The sequence below is a fragment of the Schistocerca piceifrons genome, chromosome 4 (genome assembly GCF_021461385.2).
Source record: "Schistocerca piceifrons isolate TAMUIC-IGC-003096 chromosome 4, iqSchPice1.1, whole genome shotgun sequence".
NCBI classification, from domain to species: domain Eukaryota; kingdom Metazoa; phylum Arthropoda; class Insecta; order Orthoptera; family Acrididae; genus Schistocerca; species Schistocerca piceifrons.
Window position 1 is genome coordinate 60,081,304 of NC_060141.1, and position 23,747 is coordinate 60,105,050.

A 23,747-nucleotide genomic window follows, 5' to 3' on the forward strand; every position below is an offset into this window, starting at 1 on the left:
TAATTTAAAGATTAAAAACTACTTTCTGCACATGTGTGTTTTCTGGAACAACGAGCTAATTCACATTGTTAAAGATTCTGGCTAATAATGTTAACTTTGGACACTGGTCATCTTTGGCTGGTGGTGACACTAGTGTTTACAAAAGGAAAGAAAGAAAGAAAGAAAGAAAGAGAAAGAGAGAAAGAGAGAGAGAGAGCGCGTGTGTGTGCTTGCGATAGCACAAGTGAGTGAGTGATCCTACCGAAATTGCTCTACAAACGGAGGTTTGAAATTCCCTTGCACAGCAGTTACTTGCTGTAGTTTTGCCTTGGAAATGACAGGGTGTTCCCCTGTCAAAATATTAGCATTTGATGACAATGCCACCTGGCTGCATTCCTGTAAGTTATACGAGAACGTATGGACTGGGAGAAACTCAGACCTGAAGAACACTATCATTGCTATATTAATATTTACATGCATGTTTATTTAATGTAATGTACAAAATTTCATGTGGATAACTTAAATGTAACTTTTTCGTAACTTTTTATAAAATAACTGGATTGCTCCATTGTTTCTACATGGCAAAACATACCCTCCACAGATCAGCCAATTCCGTTGGACTCATGTTACCAGACTCAACCGGCAGACTCATAATAAGAAATTTCTCTCTTGACAATCCTTGTGCTTGGTAACCAGGCTGTAATGTGATACTGATGGACACAGAAGCAGAAGGCATCAAAGTACCAGTACTTGGTCGTACTCTGAATTTTTCAGGTGATGTAGTTTTTACCTGAAATTAAAAAAAAGTGAGGAAATTATCTGCACAGCCAAAATCTCTATCAACATGAACTAGTTATGAAAAGGATAGCTGCTATTCACCATGTAGTCTAGATGCTGAGTCGCAGATAGGCACAACAAAAAGACTGTGATTCAGCATCTCTGCTATATGGTGAGCAGCAATTATCCTTTTCATAATATTTCTACATTCCATCCTGCATTTTCCATTGTTTAATATACACTAGCTCATTGTTCCAGAAAACACACATGTGCAAAAATTGTTTTTTAATCTTTAAATTATGGCCTCTTCTCACCACAAAAGCTTTCAACATCAGCCCTGTTATTATCAAACATAACTTAATATACAGCAAGGCAAGTTGAAATACCTGTTTGTGCTTCGGCCAAACTGTTAATACAAAATAATACACTTATAGTCACTGGCACATGCCATTCTCCATCAGAAGCTACTCGATCAAAGCAACAGTCCTTCATTCACTCTCAGAGAAGTAACCTGTGTGGCGAGAGCATACCGCTATGGCCGATAGGGAAAGTACTTTAACGAGACATGTAGGTAAGACATTGCCATAAACACACACATATCTGAAGACCAAATATTGGACAGAAACTAGGTCGTCAGTACAAGGCTGTCAAGAACTGTCTACATTGACTTGTCATCAGACACTCAAAGACACCAGTCATTTTATGACTGGTACTCATTTTCAAGAAACTTCAGTGAAGCTGAGTCAAGAGGGTGGTAAGGTATTTAATTTTCTGACAGAGCTCCATATGCTGATTTCAATGCATCACATTGGAGTTCATATAAAAACCAAAGAGCCATTTGTTGAACAAAAGAATTTGCCAGGTGCAAGTAGGACTCCCAAAAATCTTTGGATCCCTGGGACCGGCATCTCGTCACTACCAATGTTGATAGCAGACAAAAGTGGTTAAGATTCTCGATTCCCAGAGTGGATGATCATCTGTCTATGTACATAATTACGTTTGCTAAGAACCCTAAGGGCATGAGTCCTACTCGCACCTGGCCAATTTTTTGACAAATTCATGCAGGAGGCAGGCAACTATTATTATTATTATTATTATTATTATTATTATTATTATTATTATTATTATTATTATTACAATCACTATTTCTTCAGTCAGGCTGACTGGGTCTCAGTGCTAGAAGTCAAACATCAAGCAAGGAACAAATTTATTGCTCATTTGACATGTTTCTGAATTTATACAACTTCAGTTTTCCAGGAGTGATTACTGCATATAGATATGGCATTTCACATACAACTTTAAACATCATATGTAGGTGCAGTAATTGCTCCTAGATATCCATGGCAGATAAATTCTGAAACGTGTCATATGAGCAATAAAGACATTCCTTGCCTGATGTTTGACTTTCACCACTGCAACCTAGTCAACTTAAATGCAGAACTACTGATTGTTTGGATTTCAAGTTTGACATCTGACAACAAATGACAAAGGAATTTTTTTTCATGTGATGTAATTACATATTAACTCCTTTCGGATTTTTTCCTTTGCTTGTACCATGAAACCTTGCTTCTTGCCAAATTTCATGATTTTAGTTCAATGGAAGTGCCCTATAGGTTTTGATGAGCGAGTTTGAAAATATCAAAACATACGACAAATGGCGATCATCACTTAACAAGCTTCAATTTGTTAAACCACCAAGAACCACAGACCTCAGTATGGGACACAAATTTCAACTTGACATAACTACCCATTGCTAAGGAAAAGGATTTTTAACAGTTGGACAGACAGACAACAAAGCGATCCTATAAGGTGAAGTTGAGGCTTTTTTGTCTCAAGGAAATTTTAATTCCCTCAGATCAATAGATCTGTTTCACTAATTGAGGCACAGAACCGTAATAACAAAAATAAGGAATCTTTAAGATCCCATTGACAATGAGATCATTACAAAGAGGTTGGGAAAGTTAAAGGAAATTAGCTGTGTTTTTTTCAAAGACTCCCACCCCAAACCCCGTGTCTTTTTCAAAGACTCCCACCCTAAACCCCGTGTCTTTTTCAAAGACTCCCACCCCAAACCCCAAGTATTCACCCTCAGCAATTTACAGAAACAACAAAAGCTAAATCTGTATGGTAAACAAGAATTTGAACCCCCCTCCTCGAATTTAAGTCCAGGGCCTTAACTACTTCATTTTGTATCCTGCATGTGTATCAGCAGCTGTCACTCATTGGAAGGCGATGATACTCTACAAGGTCGGTGCTTAAATACATACAAATGAAACTCTTTTTTAAAAAGCAAATTTATTAAAACAAAATATAAATGAAAATGAAAATTCTTTTATATATAAGTGGTGGTATCTTTCGAGATTAACATTAATCGATGTAACCCCCTTCTGCTGCAATGACTGGCTCCAATCTTTTCATGAAGCGATCGCACACACTCTTTAAAACAGCACTGTCCATATTCACAAATGTCGCTTTGATAGTGGTGTGTGGAGCCTCGTTTTATTGTTAACTCTTTCGAGTAGGCCCCAAACATGGTAGTCGAGGGGGTTGAAGTACAGGATATTCGGGGCAAGAATTCCTTTGACTAGAACGTTTCAATATAATCCGAGAGCCAGTTTTCGACTAAACAGCTCGTGTGAGGTCCTCCTCTGCCATCTGATGCATTGTTTGCTAACTGACATTCAATAATGATGCCAATTTCCTCAGCAATTACCACAGGCCCTCCAAAATCAGCACCTGAGACTTTTCAACAACTGCCACAGTTCGTGACATGCATTTCCTCAAATGAGGTTTCCTCGCTAGATTATCGGAACCTTCCCCAGTAGATCTCAGGTACCCAAAGAATCTAACGATTTCATTGCACAAATGCTCAGTCCAAAGTCTTTTGATAATCGCCGCTCTTTGGTTGTACTCCGCACTTGCCCATAACATCTCAGTCATTTTGACGCTCTGACTGTTTACTAGATGCCTATGGGTTTCAAGAACGCCAATTGCAACCTTCGGTGGAACTATGATATGACAGGAAATTCAAACTGAAATTTGTCCAGATTTAAGTGCCGCACCACGTAGAAGAAATCGAAGAAGAATTTAAAAAGGCAACTGGCGTGTTTTTAGCTCAGATGTGCTGCAACACAATAAAGATAACATTTTAAATTCTGAAAATGTTTTTAATTTTGCAGTAAACTTCAACAAAACCAGAAGAAGCAGAATTTCTTGTGAACAAGAATGTTGTCTGAAGTTTGGAATTAGGAGAAAATTACAGAATGGTTCCTAATTTTAAAGATGCCATGTCTATTAAAAAGAAAGTTATTTAAGTCTATACTTCCACTTCATGCCATTCAGATAAGGTCACTGGGTGTTTGTGAGAGTATTCATAAAATCCATGAACTGGGTGAAAATTTGCATCAAACTCATCTATATTAATTTATAAACTTAAATATGATAGTCAAGTCCTTGGTGGAATATAAACAATTTAAAGGGTAAAGGTGGGTTGTACTCTTAATTTGTAAGGTTACAAAATTGTTCGTGTTTACATTTGTATTCCTACCACTCATGCAAACTTTGGTAATGTGTGCCTCTAATATACTGTCATTTATTATTGTTAAGCATTTCTGCCAGTAATACAGTTTTTGAACTTTAATGTTCATTTTCTGAACTTCAATGTTCATTCATTCAGTGTGTTCTGTCCATATTTTCTCCCGTTTTCTTCTTTCTTTTAGTTGAAATTTCTTGTTCACAATTTTGTTTCTGAATTTCTCTCTATCATTTATCATTTCCCTACAGATTCCTGCTTATTTTCAGTCTTCTATTTCTTGAAGCGAACTGGCTTTTTTTGATTGTGCTGTTTACTACATAAAAACTTCTTTGTGAGTCATCTGTTGTTTATTCTATGTATGTGCCCACAGAATGTAAATCAATATTTTCTGATCATGTCTGAGTCTGTCTGTGTATTTGTACAATTATCTGGTTAGTCTCTTCAGCCACATAACGTCTGTGTTTATGGCTCTAAAAATTTCTGAGGATTTTATGCTAGATTTCCTTTGTTTCTGTGATAACTGATGCTTCTACTGTGGTTATGCTTCCTGTAGCATTACTGTATTGTAGTGCCCGAGTCTGGCCTGTCTTTGAGAGTTTCTTTTATTGTAGTAAGGCCATGTGAGTTTGTACACTTCCTGAAGTTTTTTGTTCTTTCTGCACTATCCAACCACATTAATGTAATCACCTGTTAAAAGCCTGAATGCCACATTTTTTGCAGCATGCATTGGTGCGAGATGTGCTAGAACAGACTCAGTGATTCTATAATTTTCAACATGCTCCTAAAATAGTGTGAACACCTCAAACTAATTTATAAGCATAAAATGATGTCATAGGAGCAAAAACTTATATGACATAATCTGTTACCAAAAAACCATCCATAAAAATCTTGAAAATGGCCTAAGGCCGAAATTGTACAACTGTACAGCAGTCCAGTCCAGTCCAATCCAATCCAGCTTGGATTATGAATTTTTATGCAAAGCCAGTGTTTTATTCTCCCTGTTCTGTTTCACATGTCACCCACTATATTACAAAAAACTGTGTGGCAGATGTCCAAGATTGTCCTCCACTTTCAAGGCAAATAATTAAAGTTTTTGTAAATGGGAACAAAGAGCAGCATTCATCTCTGAACTATGAGTGCTGGGTATGATAGAAAACATTGATAATTTGACAAATCAAATTCTTGTGTATGTGAACACTGATCATAAATTTCATTAAATGACAGACTTTTATTTGTCATCCTGGTTCCTGAATCATTTTCATTATTCTTAGAGAGTTAGAACATTTTATTTCAGTTTAGGTGAGCTGTGAAGTGGAGCAGTGGGAATGAAGACTTGACAGTATGTTCTCTGTCACTTTCTGGCTGTCTGCAGCAACAGTTTTCAGGCCCTTGTAAAAGGCTGTGATATCAACTGCACAAGCCTACGAAACATTTCAACTTCTTTTTGCTGAACCGCCAAAGAAACTGATATAGGCGTGTGTATTCAAATACAGAGATGTGTAAGCAGGCAGAATATGGCACTGTGGTCAGCAACACCTATACAAGACAACAAGTGACTGGCACAGTTGTTAGATCAGTTACTGCTGCTACAATGGCGGGTTATCAAGATTTATGTGAGTTTGAATGTGGTGTTATAGTCAGCCCACGAGCGATGAGACACAGCATCTCCGAGGTAGTGATGAAGTGGTGATTTTCCCATATGACCATTTTATGAGTGTACCATGAATATCAGGAATCCAGTAAAACATAAAATCTTCAACATCGCTGCAGCTGGAAAAAGGTCCTGTAAGAATGGGACCGATGACGAATGAAGAGAATCGTTCAATGTGATAGAAGTGCAACCCTTCCACAAATTGCTGCAGATTTCAATGCTGGGCTATCAACAAGTGTCAGCATGCGAACCATTCAACGAAACATCATCAATATGGGCTTTCAGAGTCCAAGGCCCACTTGTGTAACCTTGATGACTGCACAACACAAAGCTTTAAGCCTCGCCTGGGCTTGTCAACACCGACATTGAACTGTTGATGACTGGAAACATGTTGCCTGATCGGATGAGTCTTGTCTCAAAATTGTATTGAGCGGACGGATGTGTACGGGTATGGAGACAACCTCATGAATCCATGGATCCTGAATGTCAGAAGGGGACTGTTCAACCTGGTGGAGGCTCTGTAATGAGGTAAGGCATGTGCAGTTGGGAGTGATATGGGACTCCTGGTACGTCTAGATACGATTGACAGGTGACACATACATAAGCATCTTGTCTGATCACTTTCATGCCCATTGTGCATTCCAACAGACATGGGCAATTCCAGCAAGACAATGCAACACCCCACACTTCCAGAATTGCTACAGAGTGGCTCCAGGAACACTTTTCTGAGCTTAAACACTTCCGATGACCACCAAACTTCCCAGACATTAATATAATTGAGTGAATCTGGGATGCCTTGCAATGTGCTGTTCAGAAGAGACCTCCACCCCCTCGTGCTCTTACGGATTTATGGACAGCCCTGCAAAATTCATGGTGTCAGTTCCCTCCAGCACTACTTCAGGCATTAGTCAAGTCCATACCATGTCCTGTTACAGCCCTTCTACGTGATCACGGGGGCCTTACACGATATTGGGCAGGTGCACCAGTTTCTTTGGCTCTTCAGTATATATATATATATATATATATATATATATATATATATATATATATATATATATATATATATATATATATATATATATATATATATATATATATATATATATTTATATATTAACTGGCTGATGTGCAGGCTAAAGAGACAGACAGGACCAACTCTATGATGCCTGAGATATATAGTTTCCCTGTTAACATTAAAAATCTGTTAATAGTTCTTGGTTCTCTTGTAAAGTGTTGGAAAAAGTTAAGTTATCTCCACAGAGCTATCTGTAACTTGTACAAAAAATATTTATGTTAATATATGGAAAGAAGACTGTTCTTCACATATTAGCGATAAAAATAGATCAAAACTGATGTTAAAATTATATACTCAATTACAAATTATCTCAAAACCGATTGAATCTACTCACGAGAATTAGTCCAAGAGGAAGAAACATTCTATTACATTTGGTCACCGAACAGAAGAGTAAAAGGGAAAGGAAGTTGATGTAGAAGAAACAAGAAATCAAGAAAAGTAATGTTTCACTAATAACATCCTCCATCTCATAATAGCCATAAGAAGAACACTATGATCCAACGTAATTTGGAGAAGACTGTAATCATAGCAGGTGCTGAGAAAAATCTCTGATCCACTCCCACATTATTTTGTTGGAAGTTTCAAGATCAAGAAATCCATGCCTATCCCAACTGGCACTGGTGCAGATACTACAGTAGCCGGATCTTCTCACTATGGATGCAAACAATGACGAAGCTAAGATTGGTTTCGCTAGAGTGAACACTGTTTTTCAATTGCAGTAGCAAGTTTATACAACCAACATCACTGCTACACAAGCAGATCAGTCATTGACACCGATGACCAGCACACACAAGGTGATTGTAAGGGTAAACAACATGAGATGGAACTACTGGTGAGTGTGTCTGTGAAACTATTATTGAAAGAATATCAAGGTATTCCTTTGCTAAAAAGTTTGACCACTAAAGTAAGATTAAATAAAGCCAGTAACGAATTTGATGAAAAACCTGATAGGAAACTAAAAGAAATTTCAACGAAGTATTACACCTGCTAATATCAAATCAAAATAAAGTGTTTAATCTTAGAATGGACTATTTAAATGAAGAACTAAATAGTCAAACTAAAAAAATTAGAGAAACTTTTAACCAAAACCATACAGACAGATTTGCTGAATTAAATGACAGTGTGACAAAACTTTAAAAACAACTGGAAGATTATTTTGCAGTCTATAGCAGAAAACACACTGTTAAAATCAGATTAATTAATTAATGATCAATTAAGCAATTTAAAGCTTTGTTAGGAGAAGAATTGGTTAAAAATAACGTGTTTGAAAGGTGAGTTTAATAACATTTAAGAGTACTCCAAACTGAAGACATGGCAAATGTGCAGGAAGCATCAAGTGATGTGAATGCCCAAAGAAAATTACGGGAAGAGGGTTTTTTCAACATAGCAACTCAGTTAAGGAAAACAAATAGAAATTTGAGACTTTAAAGAAGCAGGTGAACTGTGACAGTCATTTGATTACTGAATTAGAAAGAAAGAATCCAACAAAATCGGACTATGGACAGTCACTACCAGTAGATTTTGTACACAGAATAGAACATACTTAGAGTAGGTTACAGGAAATTATTAGGTGGATGGCAGAGATTGCTAACCACACCCATATTAAATGTGCTGAAAGGTTAATCACAACCATATGATAAGTACTAAAAGGACTGCTAGTAAAGACAATGGAGATAGTGATTGTAGAACCCACAAAACTGATTTGAGAGAGAAATGAGAGGAATCTGAAAACAAGGGAGAATTAGAAGGAAGTATTGGGAATGGTAGGAAATGCAACTGAGTGGTGGGAGGAATATAGTCTAGAAAATGAAAGTCGGCTATCTAGTAAGTTTCTATGTTTGAAGCCTGAAGAGGAAATATATCCTACAGTCTTTTTATGAATATTATAAGATGCTTTTCCAACAATGTATAATGATAAAAAGAAAATCAAATTTGTAACAGAGAATCTGAGGGCCGAAGTTGGAGAATGGGGAGTCCTTAAGGGCAGGAATTCCAGAATTGAGAAGACAGAGGCAAGTTAAAGAGAAATATTGGTATGAGGAAAAAAAACAGCAAAAACTATCTCTAGAATTACTGGACCAAAAACTGTACAATGCTAAGTGAGGTGGATTTCAAAAGTATTTTGAATGTCACCTAAACAATGGTAAAATTCTTAAATGAACCAATATGTGATAGTCATGAAAGCATTAATCAATGAAAATAATTAATTATTGACAATATAATGTAACTGGATAGATAAAGAAAGTCTACCACCAAACGGCAGCAGGAGAACGGGCACACAGAAAGGTTTAACTTATCCAAGTTTTCAGAGACAGTGGCTCCTGCTTCCGGCAGAAATATTGAAGCGGAACGTCGAGGGCTGAAGGAAAAGGACTGGAGAGGTTTAGGAAAAGGGGTACAGTTCAAAAGGAAAAGGGGTACAGTTCGGAAAAGTCACTCAGAACCCCAGGTCAGGGGAGATTTACTGGACAGGGTGAGGACAAAAGACTGACTGTTGGGGATGTAGCAGTTCTGCCTGCTTTATTTCCTTCATTTGTTGTCCTCAGTGTCGACGTACTGCACTGCTTGACCACCTGAAAAATGGGTTGAGGATTCCGACACTGACTACAGTAAATAATGTAGCCGACAAGTGCACAGTTTCGTTTCACAGTACTTTAATTTCACCGTACACAACCCCTCAATAACAAACAGTTATTTGGCCAGTGCACTATTGTTTAACTTTTGATAAGCCTCATTAATAGTTTGCAGGCAAAAGTCCATATACTGCTACACTAGTTTACTATTGAACATCTACGAGCAGTAAAAACCTAACCACAAAGTTCACAGTTCTTGAAGAATAGAAAGGTACATATGGAGCAGACACTATCATTGTTTTTACACACGGCTTAATTGTTTAACACTTATTCCACAGTTAAGTTGAAGCATTGTTGTTGATCTAACCAACACAGGTTTCTCGTCAAACTCGGCCGTGGACAGACTGTCTTGTGACCAAAAATCGAGCACTTATATATCATCACAATAATACGTACTGCAACTATCCATTGTTCGAAGTTAAATTTACAGAAATTACAATTAAAACTTAACTCATGAAATTAACTGAATACATTGAAAAATTCCATCTTTTTAACAGTTTCTTCTACTACAAGAGTTAGGCTGAATTATTTGTTTAAATCATGAAATTAACAAATATAAGTGCACAAACAATACTTTTGACAAAACTGTTAATTATTTTGGAATTAATGAAGGGCTGGTTTTGCTAACATGTTATCAAAGAGAGTCAAATAGATACTTTAAGATTACTAGTATTTTGTCTTCCAAATGCTTACAATTAGTGCAGAATTTATATTTGTTTATATGTGAACAATAGAATTTAAGTTACAAAACAATTACTGATTTCACCCTATAACAAAGGATACTAATAGGAATCATCAAATTAAATTAGAAAATCAACTACATACATAAAACTATGCACAAATTAATGATATGGATATAATAGAGGGAAACATTCCACGTGCGAAAAATATATCTAAAAACAAAGATGATGTGACTTACCAAACGAAAGTGCTGGCAGGTCGATAGACACACAAACAAACACAAACATACACACAAAATTCAAGCTTTCGCAACAAACGGTTGCTTCATCAATCAGGAAAGAGGGAAGGAGAGTGAAAGACGAAAGGATGAGGGTTTTAAGGGAGAGCGTAAGGAGTCATCGCGCGCGCGCACACACACACACACACACACACACACACACACACACACACACACACACACACACACACACACACAAAAAACCCCATCGGTACATACACAGACCCAAGCAAACATTTGTAAAGGCAAAGAGTTTGGGCAGAGATGTCAGTTGAGGTGGAAGTACAGAGGCAAAGATGTTGTTGAAAGACAGGTGAGGTATGAGCGGCGGCAACTTGAAATTAGCGGAGATTGAGGCCTGGCGGATAACGAGAAGAGAGGATATACTGAAGGGCAAGTTCCCATCTCCGGAGTTCTGACAGGTTGGTGTTAGTGGGAAGTATCCAGATAACCCGGACGGTGTAACACTGTGCCAAGATGTGCTGGCCGTGCACCAAGGCATGTTTAGCCACAGGGTGATCCTCATTACCAACAAACACTGTCTGCCTGTGTCCATTCATGCGAATGGACAGTTTGTTGTTGGTCATTCCCACATAGAAAGCTTCACAGTGTAGGCAGGTCAGTTGGTAAATCACGTGGGTGCTTTCACACATGGCTCTGCCTTTGATCGTGTACACCTTCCGGGTTACAAGACTGGAGTAGGTGGTGGTGGGAGGGTGCATTGGACAGGTTTTACATCGGGGGCGGTTACAAGGGTAGGGGCCAGAGAGTAGGGAAGGTGGTTTGGGGATTTCATAGGGATGAACCAAGAGGTTACGAAGGTTAGGTGGACTGCGGAAAGACACTCTTGGTGGAGTGGGGAGGATTTCATGAAGGATGGATCTCATTTCAGGGCAGGATTTGAGGAAGTCGTATCCCTGCTGGAGAGCCACATTCAGAGTCTGATCCAGTCCCGGAAACTATCCTGTCACAAGTGGGGAACATTTGGGATTCTTCTGTGGGAGGTTCTGGATTTGAGGGGATGAGGAAGTGGCTCTGGTTATTTGCTTCTGTACAAGGTCGGGAGGGTAGTTGCGGGATGCGAAAGCTGTTTTCAGGTTGTTGGTGTAATGGTTCAGGGATTCCAGACTGGAGCAGATTCGTTTGCCACGAAGACCTAGGCTGTAGGGAAGGGACCGTTTGATGTGGAATGGGTGGCAGCTGTCATAATGGAGGTACTGTTGCTTGTTGGTGGGTTTGATGTGGACGGACGCGTGAAGCTGGCCATTGGACAGGTGGAGGTCAACGTCAAGGAAAGTGGCATGGGATTTGGAGTAGGACCAGGTGAATCTGATGGAACCGAAGGAGTTGAGGTTGGAGAGGAAATTCTGGAGTTGTTGTTCACTATGAGTCCAGATCATGAAGGTCTCATCAATAAATCTGTACCAAACTTTGGGTTGGCAGGCCTGGGTAACCAAGAAGGCTTCCTCTAAGCGACCCATGAATAGGTTGGCGTACGAGGGGGCCATCCTGGTACCCATGGCTGTTCCCTTTAATTGTTGGTATGTCTGGCCTTCTAAAGTGAAGAAGTTGTGGGTCAGGATGAAGCTGGCTAAGGTAATGAGGAAAGAGGTTTTAGGTATGGTGGCAGGTGATCGGCGTGAAAGGAAGTGCTCCATTGCAGCGAGGCCCTGGACGTGCGGAATATTTGTGTATAAGGAAGTGGCATCAATGGTTACAAGGATGGTTTCCGGGGGTAACAGACTGGGTAAGGATTCCAGGCGTTCGAGAAAGTGGTTGGTGTCTTTGATGAAGGATGGGAGACTGCATGTAATGGGTTGAAGGTGTTGATCTACATGGGCAGAGATACGTTCTGTGGGGGCTTGGTAACCAGCTACAATGGGACGGCCAGGATGATTGGGTTTGTGAATTTTAGGAAGAAGGTAGAAGGTAGGGGTGCGGGGTGTTGGTGGGGTCAGGAGGTTGATGGAGTCAGGTGAAAGGTTTTGTAGGGGGCCTAAGGTTCTGAGGATTCCTTGAAGCTCCGCCTGGACATCAGGAATGGGATTACCTTGGCAAACTTTGTATGTAGTGTTGTCTGAAAGCTGACGCAGTCCCTCAGTCACATACTCTCGATGCTCAAGTACCACGGTCGTGGAACCCTTGTCCACCAGAAGAATGATGATGGATTGGTCAGCCTTCAGATCACGGATAGCCTGGGCTTCAGCAGTAGTGATGTTGGGAGTAGGATTAAGGTTTTTTTGAAGGAGGATTGAGAGGCAAGACTGGAAGTCAGAAATTCCTGGAAAGTTTTGAGAGGGTGATTTTGAGGAAGAGGAAGTGGGTCCTGCTGTGACGGAGGATGGAACTGTTCCAGGCAGGGTTCAATTCGGATAGTGTCTTGGGGAGTTGGATCATTAGGAGTAGGATTAGGATCATTTTTCTTCGTGGCAAAGTCATATTTCCAGCAGAGAGTACGGGTGTGGGACAGTAAATCTCTGACAAGGGCTGTTTGGTTGAATCTGGGAGTGCGGCTGAAGGTGAGGCCTTTGGATAGGACAGAGGTTTCGGATTGGGAGAGAGGTTTGGAGGAAAGGTTAACTACTGAATTAGGGTGTTGTGGTTAGAGATTGTGTTGATTGGAAGTTTGAGGTTTTGGGGGGAGTGGAGCTGGAAGTGGGAGATTGAGTAGATGGGAGAGACTGGGTCTGTGTGCAATGAGAGGAGGTTGAGGTTTGCTAGAAAGGTTGTGAAGGGTGAGTGAGTTGCCTTTCCGGAGGTGGGAAACCAGGAGATTGAGTAGTTTTTTGAGGTGGAGGGTGGCATGCTGTTCTAATTTGCGGTTGGCCTGTAGGAGGATGCTCTGAACAGCCGGTGTGGATGTGGGAGAGGAAAGATTGAGGACTTTTATTAAGGATAGGAGTTGACGGGTGTGTTCATTGGCTGAGTTGATGTGTACGTGAAGGATTAGGTGGGTGAGGGCAATGGATTGTTCAGTTTGCAACTGGTACAGGGACTGATGGAAACAAGGGTTACAGCCAGAGATGGGAACTTTTAAGTGTGAGGCCTTTGGGGGTAACGCCAAATGTCAGACAAGCCTGAGAAAATAAAATATGGGAGTGTGCTAGGGCGAAGTCATGTTTGCGGAGGGAATGTAAATAAAACTTAATGGGGTCGTCGAGAGGATGTTGTGAGGGTGGAAAGTGTAACATGAGGCTGAAATGAAAATAAAAATATATATATATTTTCTCAGGCTTGTCTGACATTTGGCATTACCCCCAAAGGCCTCACACTTAAAAGTTCCCATCTCTGGCTGTAACCCTTCTTTCCATCAGTCCCTATACCAGGGACCTTTCCTCCAAACCTCTCTCCCAATCCGAATCCTCTGTCCTATCCAAAGGCCTCACCTTCAGCCCCACTCCCAGATTCAACCAAACAGCCCTTGTCAAAGATTTACTGTCCTACACCCGTACTCTCTGCTGGAAATGTCACTTTGCCATGAAGAAAAATGATCCTAATCCTACTCCTAATGATCCAACTCCCCAAGACACTATCCAAATTGAACCCTGCCTGGAACAGTTCCATCCTCCGTCACAGCAGGACCCACCTCCTCTTCCTCAAAATCACCCTCTCCCAACTTTCCAGGAATTTCTGACGTCCAGCCTTGCCTCTCAATCTTCTTCAAAAAAACCTTAATCCTACTCTCAACATCACCACTGCTGAAGCCCAGGCTATCCGTGATCTGAAGGCTGACCTTCCGGCGGACAAGGGTTCCACGACCGTGGTACTTGATCGTCGAGAGTATGCGGCTGAGGGACTGCGTCAGCTTTCAGACAACACTACATACAAAGTTTGCCAAGGTAATCCCATTCCTGACGTCCAGGCGGAGCTTCAAGGAATCCTCAGAACCTTAGGCCCCCTACAAAACCTTTCACCTGACTCCACCAATCTCCTGACCCCACCAACACCCCACACCCCTACCTTCTTCCTAAAATTCACAACCCCAATCATCCCAGCCGTCCCATTGTAGCTGGTTACCAAGCCCCCACAGAACGTATCTCTGCCTACGTAGATCAACACCTTCAACCCATTACATGCAGTCTCCCATCCTTCATCAAAGACACCAACCACTTTCTCGAACGCCTGGAATCCTTACCCAGTCTGTTATCCCCGGAAACCATCCTTGTAACCATTGATGCCACTTCCTTATACACAAATATTCCGCACGTCCAGGGCCTCGCTGCAATGGAGCACTTCCTTTCACGCCGATCACCTGCCACCATACCTAAAACCTCTTTCCTCATTACCTTAGCCAGCTTCATCCTGACCCACAACTTCTTCACTTTAGAAGGCCAGACATACCAACAATTAAAGGGAACAGCCATGGGTACCAGGATGGCCCCCCTCGTACGCCAACCTATTCATGGGTCGCTTAGAGGAAGCCTTCTTGGTTACCCAGGCCTGCCAACCCAAAGTTTGGTACAGATTTATTGATGACACCTTCATGATCTGGACTCAAAGTGAACAACAACTCCAGAATTTCCTCTCCAACCCCAACTCCTTTGGTTCCATCAGATTCACCTGGTCCTACTCCAAATCCCATGCCACTTTCCTTGACATTGACCTCCACCTGTCCAATGGCCAGCTTCACGCGTCCGTCCACATCAAACCCACCAACAAGCAACAGTACCTCCATTATGACAGCTGCCACCCATTCCACATCAAACGGTCCCTTCCCTACAGCCTAGGTCTTCGTGGCAAACGAATCTGCTCCAGTCTGGAATCCCTGAACCATTACACCAACAACCTGAAACAGCTTTCACATCCCGCAACTAACCTCCCGACCTGGTACAGAAGCAAATAACCAGAGCCACTTCCTCATCTCCTCAAACCCAGAACCTCCCACAGAAGAACCCCAAAAGTGCCTCACTTGTGACAGGATAGTTTCCGGGACTGGATCAGACTCTGAATGTGGCTCTCCAGCAGGGATACGACTTCCTCAAATCCTGCCCTGAAATGAGATCCATCCTTCATGAAATCCTCCCCACTCCACCAAGAGTGTCTTTCCGCCGTCCACCTAACCTTCGTAACCTCTTGGTTCATCCCTATGAAATCCCCAAAGCACCTTCCCTACCCTCTGGCTCCTACCCTTGTAACCGCCTCCGATGTAAAACCTGTCCCATGCACCCTCCCACCACCACCTACTCCAGTCCTGTAACCCGGAAGGTGTACACGATCAAAGGCAGAGCCACGTGTGAAAGCACCCACGTGATTTACCAACTGACCTGCCTACACTGTGAAGCTTTCTATGTGGGAATGACCAGCAACAAACTGTCCATTCGCATGAATGGACACAGGCAGACAGTGTTTGTTGGTAATGAGGATCACCCTGTGGCTAAACATGCCTTGGTGCACGGCCAGCACATCTTGGCACAGTGTTACACCGTCTGGGTTATCTGGATACTTCCCACTAACACCAACCTGTCAGAACTCCGGAGATGGGAACTTGCCCTTCAGTATATCCTCTCTTCTCGTTATCCGCCAGGCCTCAATCTCCGCTAATTTCAAGTTGCCGCCGCTCATACCTCACCTGTCTTTCAACAACATCTTTGCCTCTGTACTTCCACCTCAACTGACATCTCTGCCAAAACTCTTTGCCTTTACAAATGTCTGCTTGTGTCTGTGTACATGTGGATGGATGTGTGTGTGTGTGTGTGTGTGTGTGTGTGTGTACCTGTCCTTTTTTCCCCCTAAGGTAAGTCTTTCCGCTCCCGGGATTGGAATGACTCCTCACCCTCTCCATTAAAACCCACATCCTTTCATCTTTCCCTCTCCTTCCCTCTTTCATGAAGAAGCAACCATGGGTTGCGAAAGCTTGAATTTTGTGTGTATGTTTGTGTGTCTATCGACCTGCCAGCACTTTTGTTTGGTAAGTCACATCATGTTTGTTTTTAGATAAACTATGCACAAAATTAGATTTGGTGTTAAATTCTTTAACACTGTGGGCTGACCTTTTTCTTTTATGAAAATGCAGATTATATTCACGTATGTTAATGGTAATCAGTTAAAATTGAAAAAATTAATTTTAAGGAGGCAGAAGGCAAAACAAGAGGGGAAGTAAAAATATCCCAGCTTGAATGAGATTTTCACTCTGCAGCGGAGTGTGCGCTGATATGAAACTTCCTGGCAGATTAAAACTGTGTGCACCGACCGAGACTCGAACTCGGGACCTTTGCCTTTCGTGGGCAAGTGCTCTACCACCTGAGCTACCCAAGCACGACTCACGCCCCGTCCTCATAGCTTTACTTCCGCCAGTACCTTGTCTCCTACCTTCCAAACTTTACAGAAGCTCTCCTGCGAACCTAGCAGAACTAGCACTCCTGAAAGAAAGGATACTGCGGAGACATGGCTTAGCCACAGCCTGGGGGATGGTTTCCAGAATGAGATTTTCACTCTGCAACGGAGTGTGCGCTGATATGAAACTTCCTGGCGTGAGTCGTGCTTCGGTAGCTCAGATGGTGGAGCACTTGCCCGCGAAAGGTAAAGGTCCCGGGTTCGAGTCTCGGTCGGTGCACACATTTTTAATCTGCCAGGAAGTTTCATATCCCAGCTTGCTTTGTCATACGGACTGCCCCAATTCTGTGTGTGTGTGTGTGTGTGTGTGTGTGTGTGTGTGTGTGTGTGTGTGTGTGTCCTCCTTCCATCGATTGGTGAATAGATTTTTTTACCTATCCAACTACATTAGAAAGTGTTAGGCCTAATCAGTAAGAAGCCCACCTACATATGCAAGAAAATGACTGAGGAGTAGTGTTCAAGATTCAATTCAATTTTAAGTTACTTGGGATAATAGGATGTCCTTAATACAACTTTTAAAGAAGAGAAGTAGAGAAATAATGGGTAACTAGACATTATCACAACGAAGATTAAACATTAGCAGAGACGGACAGTAAGCAAAAGTAGGAATTACTGTACACTAAAGGAACAAAGAACTAACAAATCCCTTTGAGGGTGTAACACAACCAGTAAGGATGCTATTAAGTAAGTTAAAGTACTGACTTCCTATTCAGGCTAGTTTATAGATATGTCCTAATAGATACTTTCTATGGGAAGGTGACATGGCATAAAAATATTGAGTTACACTTGTGCTCAATATAAGATTTTTAATTGATGAGAAATTAGCTAGGGCTTTGTGTATTATAACTACTAACACAGATTAGTTTGGCAAAACAGTTACTGAAGAAATTTTCTTGCTGTTCTTGGTGCATCTGAGGGGAACAAACCTATTTATTTATATAAAGCTAAATGATCAATCTTGTTTGTGGACAGTGTGTTCAAACTGAAATTACGACATTAGTCAAAGTTTCTTAATGTTTCGTTCAATACAAACAGTTATCCATGTAAACCCTGCATTGTCAAAATAGTGGACCCTGCCCTATGAGAGAGAGCACGAGGAAAAAAAGAGGAGGAGAGAGAGAACTGCTGCACAACACCACAATCTACTATTCAGTTATATTGTTATATTGGCTGGGGAACTTCGCTAGTTGTGCACAGTGTCGCTTGTGAAATACCCGAGTCATAAAATACGAAGTGATCTCTCATGTATGTGAAAACAACTGTATAAATACAGAAATTTGAATTTATTTTCCATGTGTAAATTGATGAATAATAACATATAATCAATCAGACATTGTATTTGTACAATGGATAAGAAATGTTCATAGGTAGAAATATTGACTATAATGTAAATAAGCACAAATATGTCAGAAGAGACAGCCAAGTGATATTCATCCATGTATAAAAAACTACTGGATCAATATGTTGTCAGTATAGTTGTTATAAGAAACAGGCTAGCTGTGATTGCGTAGCTAGTAAGGGGGTTATGTAATGTCACAAAAATTTTCATTTTTTCCATTAATACTTTTACCATTAGCCCAATCATTGATAATGCATGCCTTTGATATACTGTTATTTAGCATATTTAATTGTGATCTAAAATTATATGATATGACGCTACAAGACAGCAATCAGTACCTTTTCACATTTTTATTCTGTGTAGACATTTGAACACACATTCTCTTATTTCAGTGTAAAATTCTCTAATGTACATTTTGTGTGTTATAGCATGTGCAGTAATAAGACTGCCTCTGTTGGGTCCAAGGTTACTGAAAAGCACATTAATTTGTTGTTTTTGTCAGTATATTTCAATTCTAATAAGAAATGACAGAAGAAAGAAAGAAAATCACAAGCTGTAGCACCTAATCCGTATGAAGTAAATAAGCTTACATTATTATCTGAGGAGAGGAGAACATAGCCTAAATAAGTTGCTGAAAAGAAGAATATACGGAAGTAGGAGTATCATTTGTATTTTAACATCACACTGCAGTTACCATTGCACCCACTCACACCCATAAAACAGATAAATATTTTGCAAAGATCTTGCACAGAACATAAAATTCAAAACTTTATCATGTAAGAGCTAATTTGCTTAAACCAGTGCTTCTAAACAATAAAACCATTGGGAAAGTGATATAGAAAGCTGAAATCTTTAGCAATGCATGTTGTCCATGACATTACAGGTTACACTGAACTTAATTGAAGAAACAATAAAAATAACCTCTAGATTCTTATTTTTAAACAGTAATTTCATTACCTTATATGATATAATTCCTTCGTCAGTATTCATTAAAGTTATACTTCCTGTCAATTCTGTTCCATCAAAAGCAAAATTTATGGTATCTGCTGGTGATATGACAAGGGCAGAACCTGAAAACAAAGTGTTGTATGAAAAATAGATGCCTGTATCACCATATTTGACATTAAAAATTAAAAACTTACTTATTGCAGTGTCTGCCCTCTGCTGTGTATCCCCAACACTTAAAAACGTTTCATTTGTGGGGGAACCATCAGCAAAATGCACCTAAAAATAACAAATGCATGTTAAGTATGTCAACCAATTTGCTTGCAACACATTGCTACACAAAATGTGTTAATGAGGGCTACATTGTATGAAAATACATATTAATACCAAAGAACTATATTACAAATTTATCAGTTAAAGTACTTGAAAATACAACTACAAATGAAACAAATCTTTCAATGTTCCCTATTGGGAACATTCTACTTTATGTTTGCTATGAATAATTGTTATTTTAAGAACTTGTTTAACAAAAATTTGACTAAGTCATCTGGAACAGTACAAACTAGATTCTCATACATAAAATCTAATAAATGAAATGTCACAAATTATTTACCTTCTTTTTATTTTCATCTGTCTTCTCATGTGGTTGAGACCTTTGCTCAGGTACAAAGACAAATTCATAATCATCTATGCCACCCCAAGCTTTCAGGGTACATTCTTGTGGAACAACATCCTTCAATGATGCTTTGTTTACCGTTTTCATACTTTGAACTGCTTTTGCTGGCAGCCAAGATTTGATTATCTTAAAAGCAGCTGAAATAGAATTTTTTTTATCTTTTAGTTGTTTGATACTTACTAATGCAACAAACAATGTTACAGAGGGTATACAGAGAAATGCCCAATCCAACTTTTACACGTTTCCTTGTAAAGGCAATTTCAACAATGACTGCACCAATATTTGGAACTTTCTTATGACCGCAAAGTGAAGAAAATGGTTATATCTAAGGTTTGTGTGAGTTGGCTTATAACAGACTTCTGAATACGTAACATAGTGGAACATTTGATTCAATAGGAATGTAAAAAACTAATGTTAATGCTGCCTTCGACCAAGTAGCCATATTCACTTGTTACTGGAAGCAATCTATCTCCATCTTCCCGATCTTTTTAAAATTTCATTCACTTGGGTACGAGAAAGAAAAAAATGGTTCAAATGGCTCTGAGCACTATGGGACTTAACATCTATGGTCATCAGTCCCCTAGAACTTAGAACTACTTAAACCTAACTAACCTAAGGACATCACACAACACCCAGTCATCACGAGGCAGAGAAAATCCCTGACCCTGCCGGGAATCGAACCTGTGAACCCGGGCGCGGGAAGCGAGAACGAGAAAGAAAACAAAAGAAAATAGCTGTTTGAAGGGAGGGAAAAAGCAATCTAAACACAAAAAAGTAGGCAAAAAATGTGTAAGAAGTTTCGCATTAGCAGTGAGCTAACGGCTAAGACTGAAATTACAAAGTGTTAAGAATGGGCCAAAATTAACTGATACATAAAACTTAACGGAAAATTATGCATAAAATACACAGATAGAATTGATGGTGGACAGAAAGTGAAAAAACAGAAAGAAAGAAAGAAAGAAAGAAAGTGAAAAAACAGAAAGAAAGAAAGAAAGAAAGAAAGTGAAAAAACAGAAAGAAAGAAAGAAAGAAAGAAAGTGAAAAAACAGAAAGAAAGAAAGAAAGTGAAAAAACAGAAAGAAAGAAAGAAAGTGAAAAAACAGAAAGAAAGAAAGAAAGTGAAAAAACAGAAAGAAAGAAAGAAAGAAAGTGAAAAAACAGAAAGAAAGAAAGAAAGAAAGTGAAAAAACAGAAAGAAAGAAAAAAAGAAAGTGAAAAAACAGAAAGAAAGAAAGAAAGAAAGTGAAAAAACAGAAAGAAAGAAAGAAAGAAAGTGAAAAAACAGAAAGAAAGAAAGAAAGAAAGTGAAAAAACAGAAAGAAAGAAAGAAAGAAAGTGAAAAAACAGAAAGAAAGAAAGAAAGAAAGTGAAAAAACAGAAAGAAAGAAAGAAAGAAAGAAAGAAAGTGAAAAAACAGAAAGAAAGAAAGAAAGAAAGAAAGAAAGTGAAAAAACAGAAAGAAAGAAAGAAAGAAAGAAAGAAAGTGAAAAAACAGAAAGAAAGAAAGAAAGAAAGAAAGAAAGTGAAAAAACAGAAAGAAAGAAAGAAAGAAAGAAAGAAAGTGAAAAAACAGAAAGAAAGAAAGAAAGAAAGAAAGAAAGTGAAAAAACAGAAAGAAAGAAAGAAAGAAAGAAAGAAAGTGAAAAAACAGAAAGAAAGAAAGAAAGAAAGAAAGAAAGAAAGAAAGTGAAAAAACAGAAAGAAAGAAAGAAAGAAAGAAAGTGAAAAAACAGAAAGAAAGAAAGAAAGAAAGAAAGTGAAAAAACAGAAAGAAAGAAAGAAAGAAAGAAAGTGAAAAAACAGAAAGAAAGAAAGAAAGAAAGAAAGTGAAAAAACAGAAAGAAAGAAAGAAAGAAAGAAAGTGAAAAAACAGAAAGAAAGAAAGAAAGAAAGAAAGTGAAAAAACAGAAAGAAAGAAAGAAAGAAAGAAAGTGAAAAAACAGAAAGAAAGAAAGAAAGAAAGAAAGTGAAAAAACAGAAAGAAAGAAAGAAAGAAAGTGAAAAAACAGAAAGAAAGAAAGAAAGAAAGTGAAAAAACAGAAAGAAAGAAAGAAAGAAAGTGAAAAAACAGAAAGAAAGAAAGAAAGAAAGTGAAAAAACAGAAAGAAAGAAAGAAAGAAAGTGAAAAAACAGAAAGAAAGAAAGAAAGAAAGTGAAAAAACAGAAAGAAAGAAAGTGAAAAAACAGAAAGAAAGAAAGAAAGAAAGTGAAAAAACAGAAAGAAAGAAAGAAAGAAAGTGAAAAAAACAGAAAGAAAGAAAGAAAGAAAGTGAAAAAAACAGAAAGAAAGAAAGAAAGAAAGTGAAAAAAACAGAAAGAAAGAAAGAAAGAAAGTGAAAAAAACAGAAAGAAAGAAAGAAAGAAAGTGAAAAAAACAGAAAGAAAGAAAGAAAGAAAGTGAAAAAACAGAAAGAAAGAAAGAAAGAAAGTGAAAAAACAGAAAGAAAGAAAGAAAGTGAAAAAACAGAAAGAAAGAAAGAAAGTGAAAAAACAGAAAGAAAGAAAGAAAGTGAAAAAACAGAAAGAAAGAAAGAAAGTGAAAAAACAGAAAGAAAGAAAGAAAGTGAAAAAACAGAAAGAAAGAAAGAAAGTGAAAAAACAGAAAGAAAGAAAGAAAGTGAAAAAACAGAACGAAAGAAAGTGAAAAACAGAAAGAAAGTGAAAAACAGAAAGAAAGTGAAAAACAGAAAGAAAGTGAAAAACAGAAAGAAAGTGAAAAACAGAACGAAAGTGAAAAACAGAACGAAAGTGAAAAACAGAACGAAAGTGAAAAACAGAACGAAAGTGAAAAACAGAACGAAAGTGAAAAACAGAACGAAAGTGAAAAACAGAACGAAAGTGAAAAACAGAACGAAAGTGAAAAACAGAACGAAAGTGAAAAACAGAACGAAAGTGAAAAACAGAACGAAAGTGAAAAACAGAACGAAAGTGAAAAACAGAACGAAAGTGAAAAACAGAACGAAAGTGAAAAACAGAACGAAAGTGAAAAACAGAACGAAAGTGAAAAACAGAACGAAAGTGAAAAACAGAACGAAAGTGAAAAACAGAACGAAAGTGAAAAACAGAACGAAAGTGAAAAACAGAACGAAAGTGAAAAACAGAACGAAAGTGAAAAACAGAACGAAAGTGAAAAACAGAAAGAAAGTGAAAAACAGAAAGAAAGTGAAAAACAGAAAGAAAGTGAAAAACAGAAAGAAAGTGAAAAACAGAAAGAAAGTGAAAAACAGAAAGAAAGTGAAAAACAGAAAGAAAGTGAAAAACAGAAAGAAAGTGAAAAACAGAAAGAAAGTGAAAAACAGAAAGAAAGTGAAAAACAGAAAGAAAGTGAAAAACAGAAAGAAAGTGAAAAACAGAAAGAAAGTTTATGAAATGGAGAAAAACTTTATTATAGAGAAATGGGATGCACATGACCAAACTGCTGAACCTAATATCCATGTAATCATCATCATGTTCCATAACATGCAAATAAAGAAGCTTATTGATGTTGCCAATGCACAAAGCTTACCAGTGGGCTTTCATGCTGAAAGTCTGGTAGTGGTCACACCAATATAAGAAGATGACCATAATTAAGATCAGTTGATATATCACATCTGAATCACTGATGACAGTCCTCCAAATGTCAGCCACTGTCTGTTGAAAATCTGTGCACAGTTCAAGCCACATGTTGCCAGAGTGGTCTGTGTTTTACGCATAATACATTGTGGTTTGCAGTGTGCATAACAGTGATGGAAAACAATGCAGAAGGAAGTAATGTTTAGTGGTACAGTAGACAATTTTCCACATAAAAGCAAAAGAAATCCAGGGACTTCAATATAATCAAGACCAGAGTATGTAACTCCACTATAA

The 23,747-nt window shown here is 38.8% G+C and overlaps 2 protein-coding genes across 2 annotated transcripts in view; one reads left to right on the forward strand and one right to left on the reverse strand.

Annotated features, from left to right (window-relative positions):
* The window catches only part of LOC124796385 (motile sperm domain-containing protein 2-like), a 50,421-nt gene extending 29,928 nt beyond the window's left edge, over positions 1-20,493 (reverse strand). The window contains exons 1-4 of the mRNA XM_047260554.1: positions 19,839-20,493; positions 19,423-19,504; positions 19,238-19,350; positions 572-769 (exon numbers count right to left, since the gene is read on the reverse strand). Coding sequence (XP_047116510.1) covers positions 572-769; positions 19,238-19,350; positions 19,423-19,504; positions 19,839-19,988 — 543 coding nt within the window. The 5' untranslated portion in view covers positions 19,989-20,493. The remainder of the gene's footprint in view (positions 1-571; positions 770-19,237; positions 19,351-19,422; positions 19,505-19,838) is intronic.
* LOC124795593 (myb-like protein X) lies at positions 20,217-23,269 on the forward strand. Its single transcript, XM_047259665.1, has 4 exons — positions 20,217-20,231; positions 21,280-21,587; positions 22,311-22,491; positions 22,589-23,269. Exons 1-4 carry the CDS (start codon positions 20,217-20,219, stop codon positions 23,267-23,269), a joined length of 1,185 nt encoding a protein of 394 aa, XP_047115621.1.
* Positions 23,270-23,747: the final 478 nt, after the last annotated feature.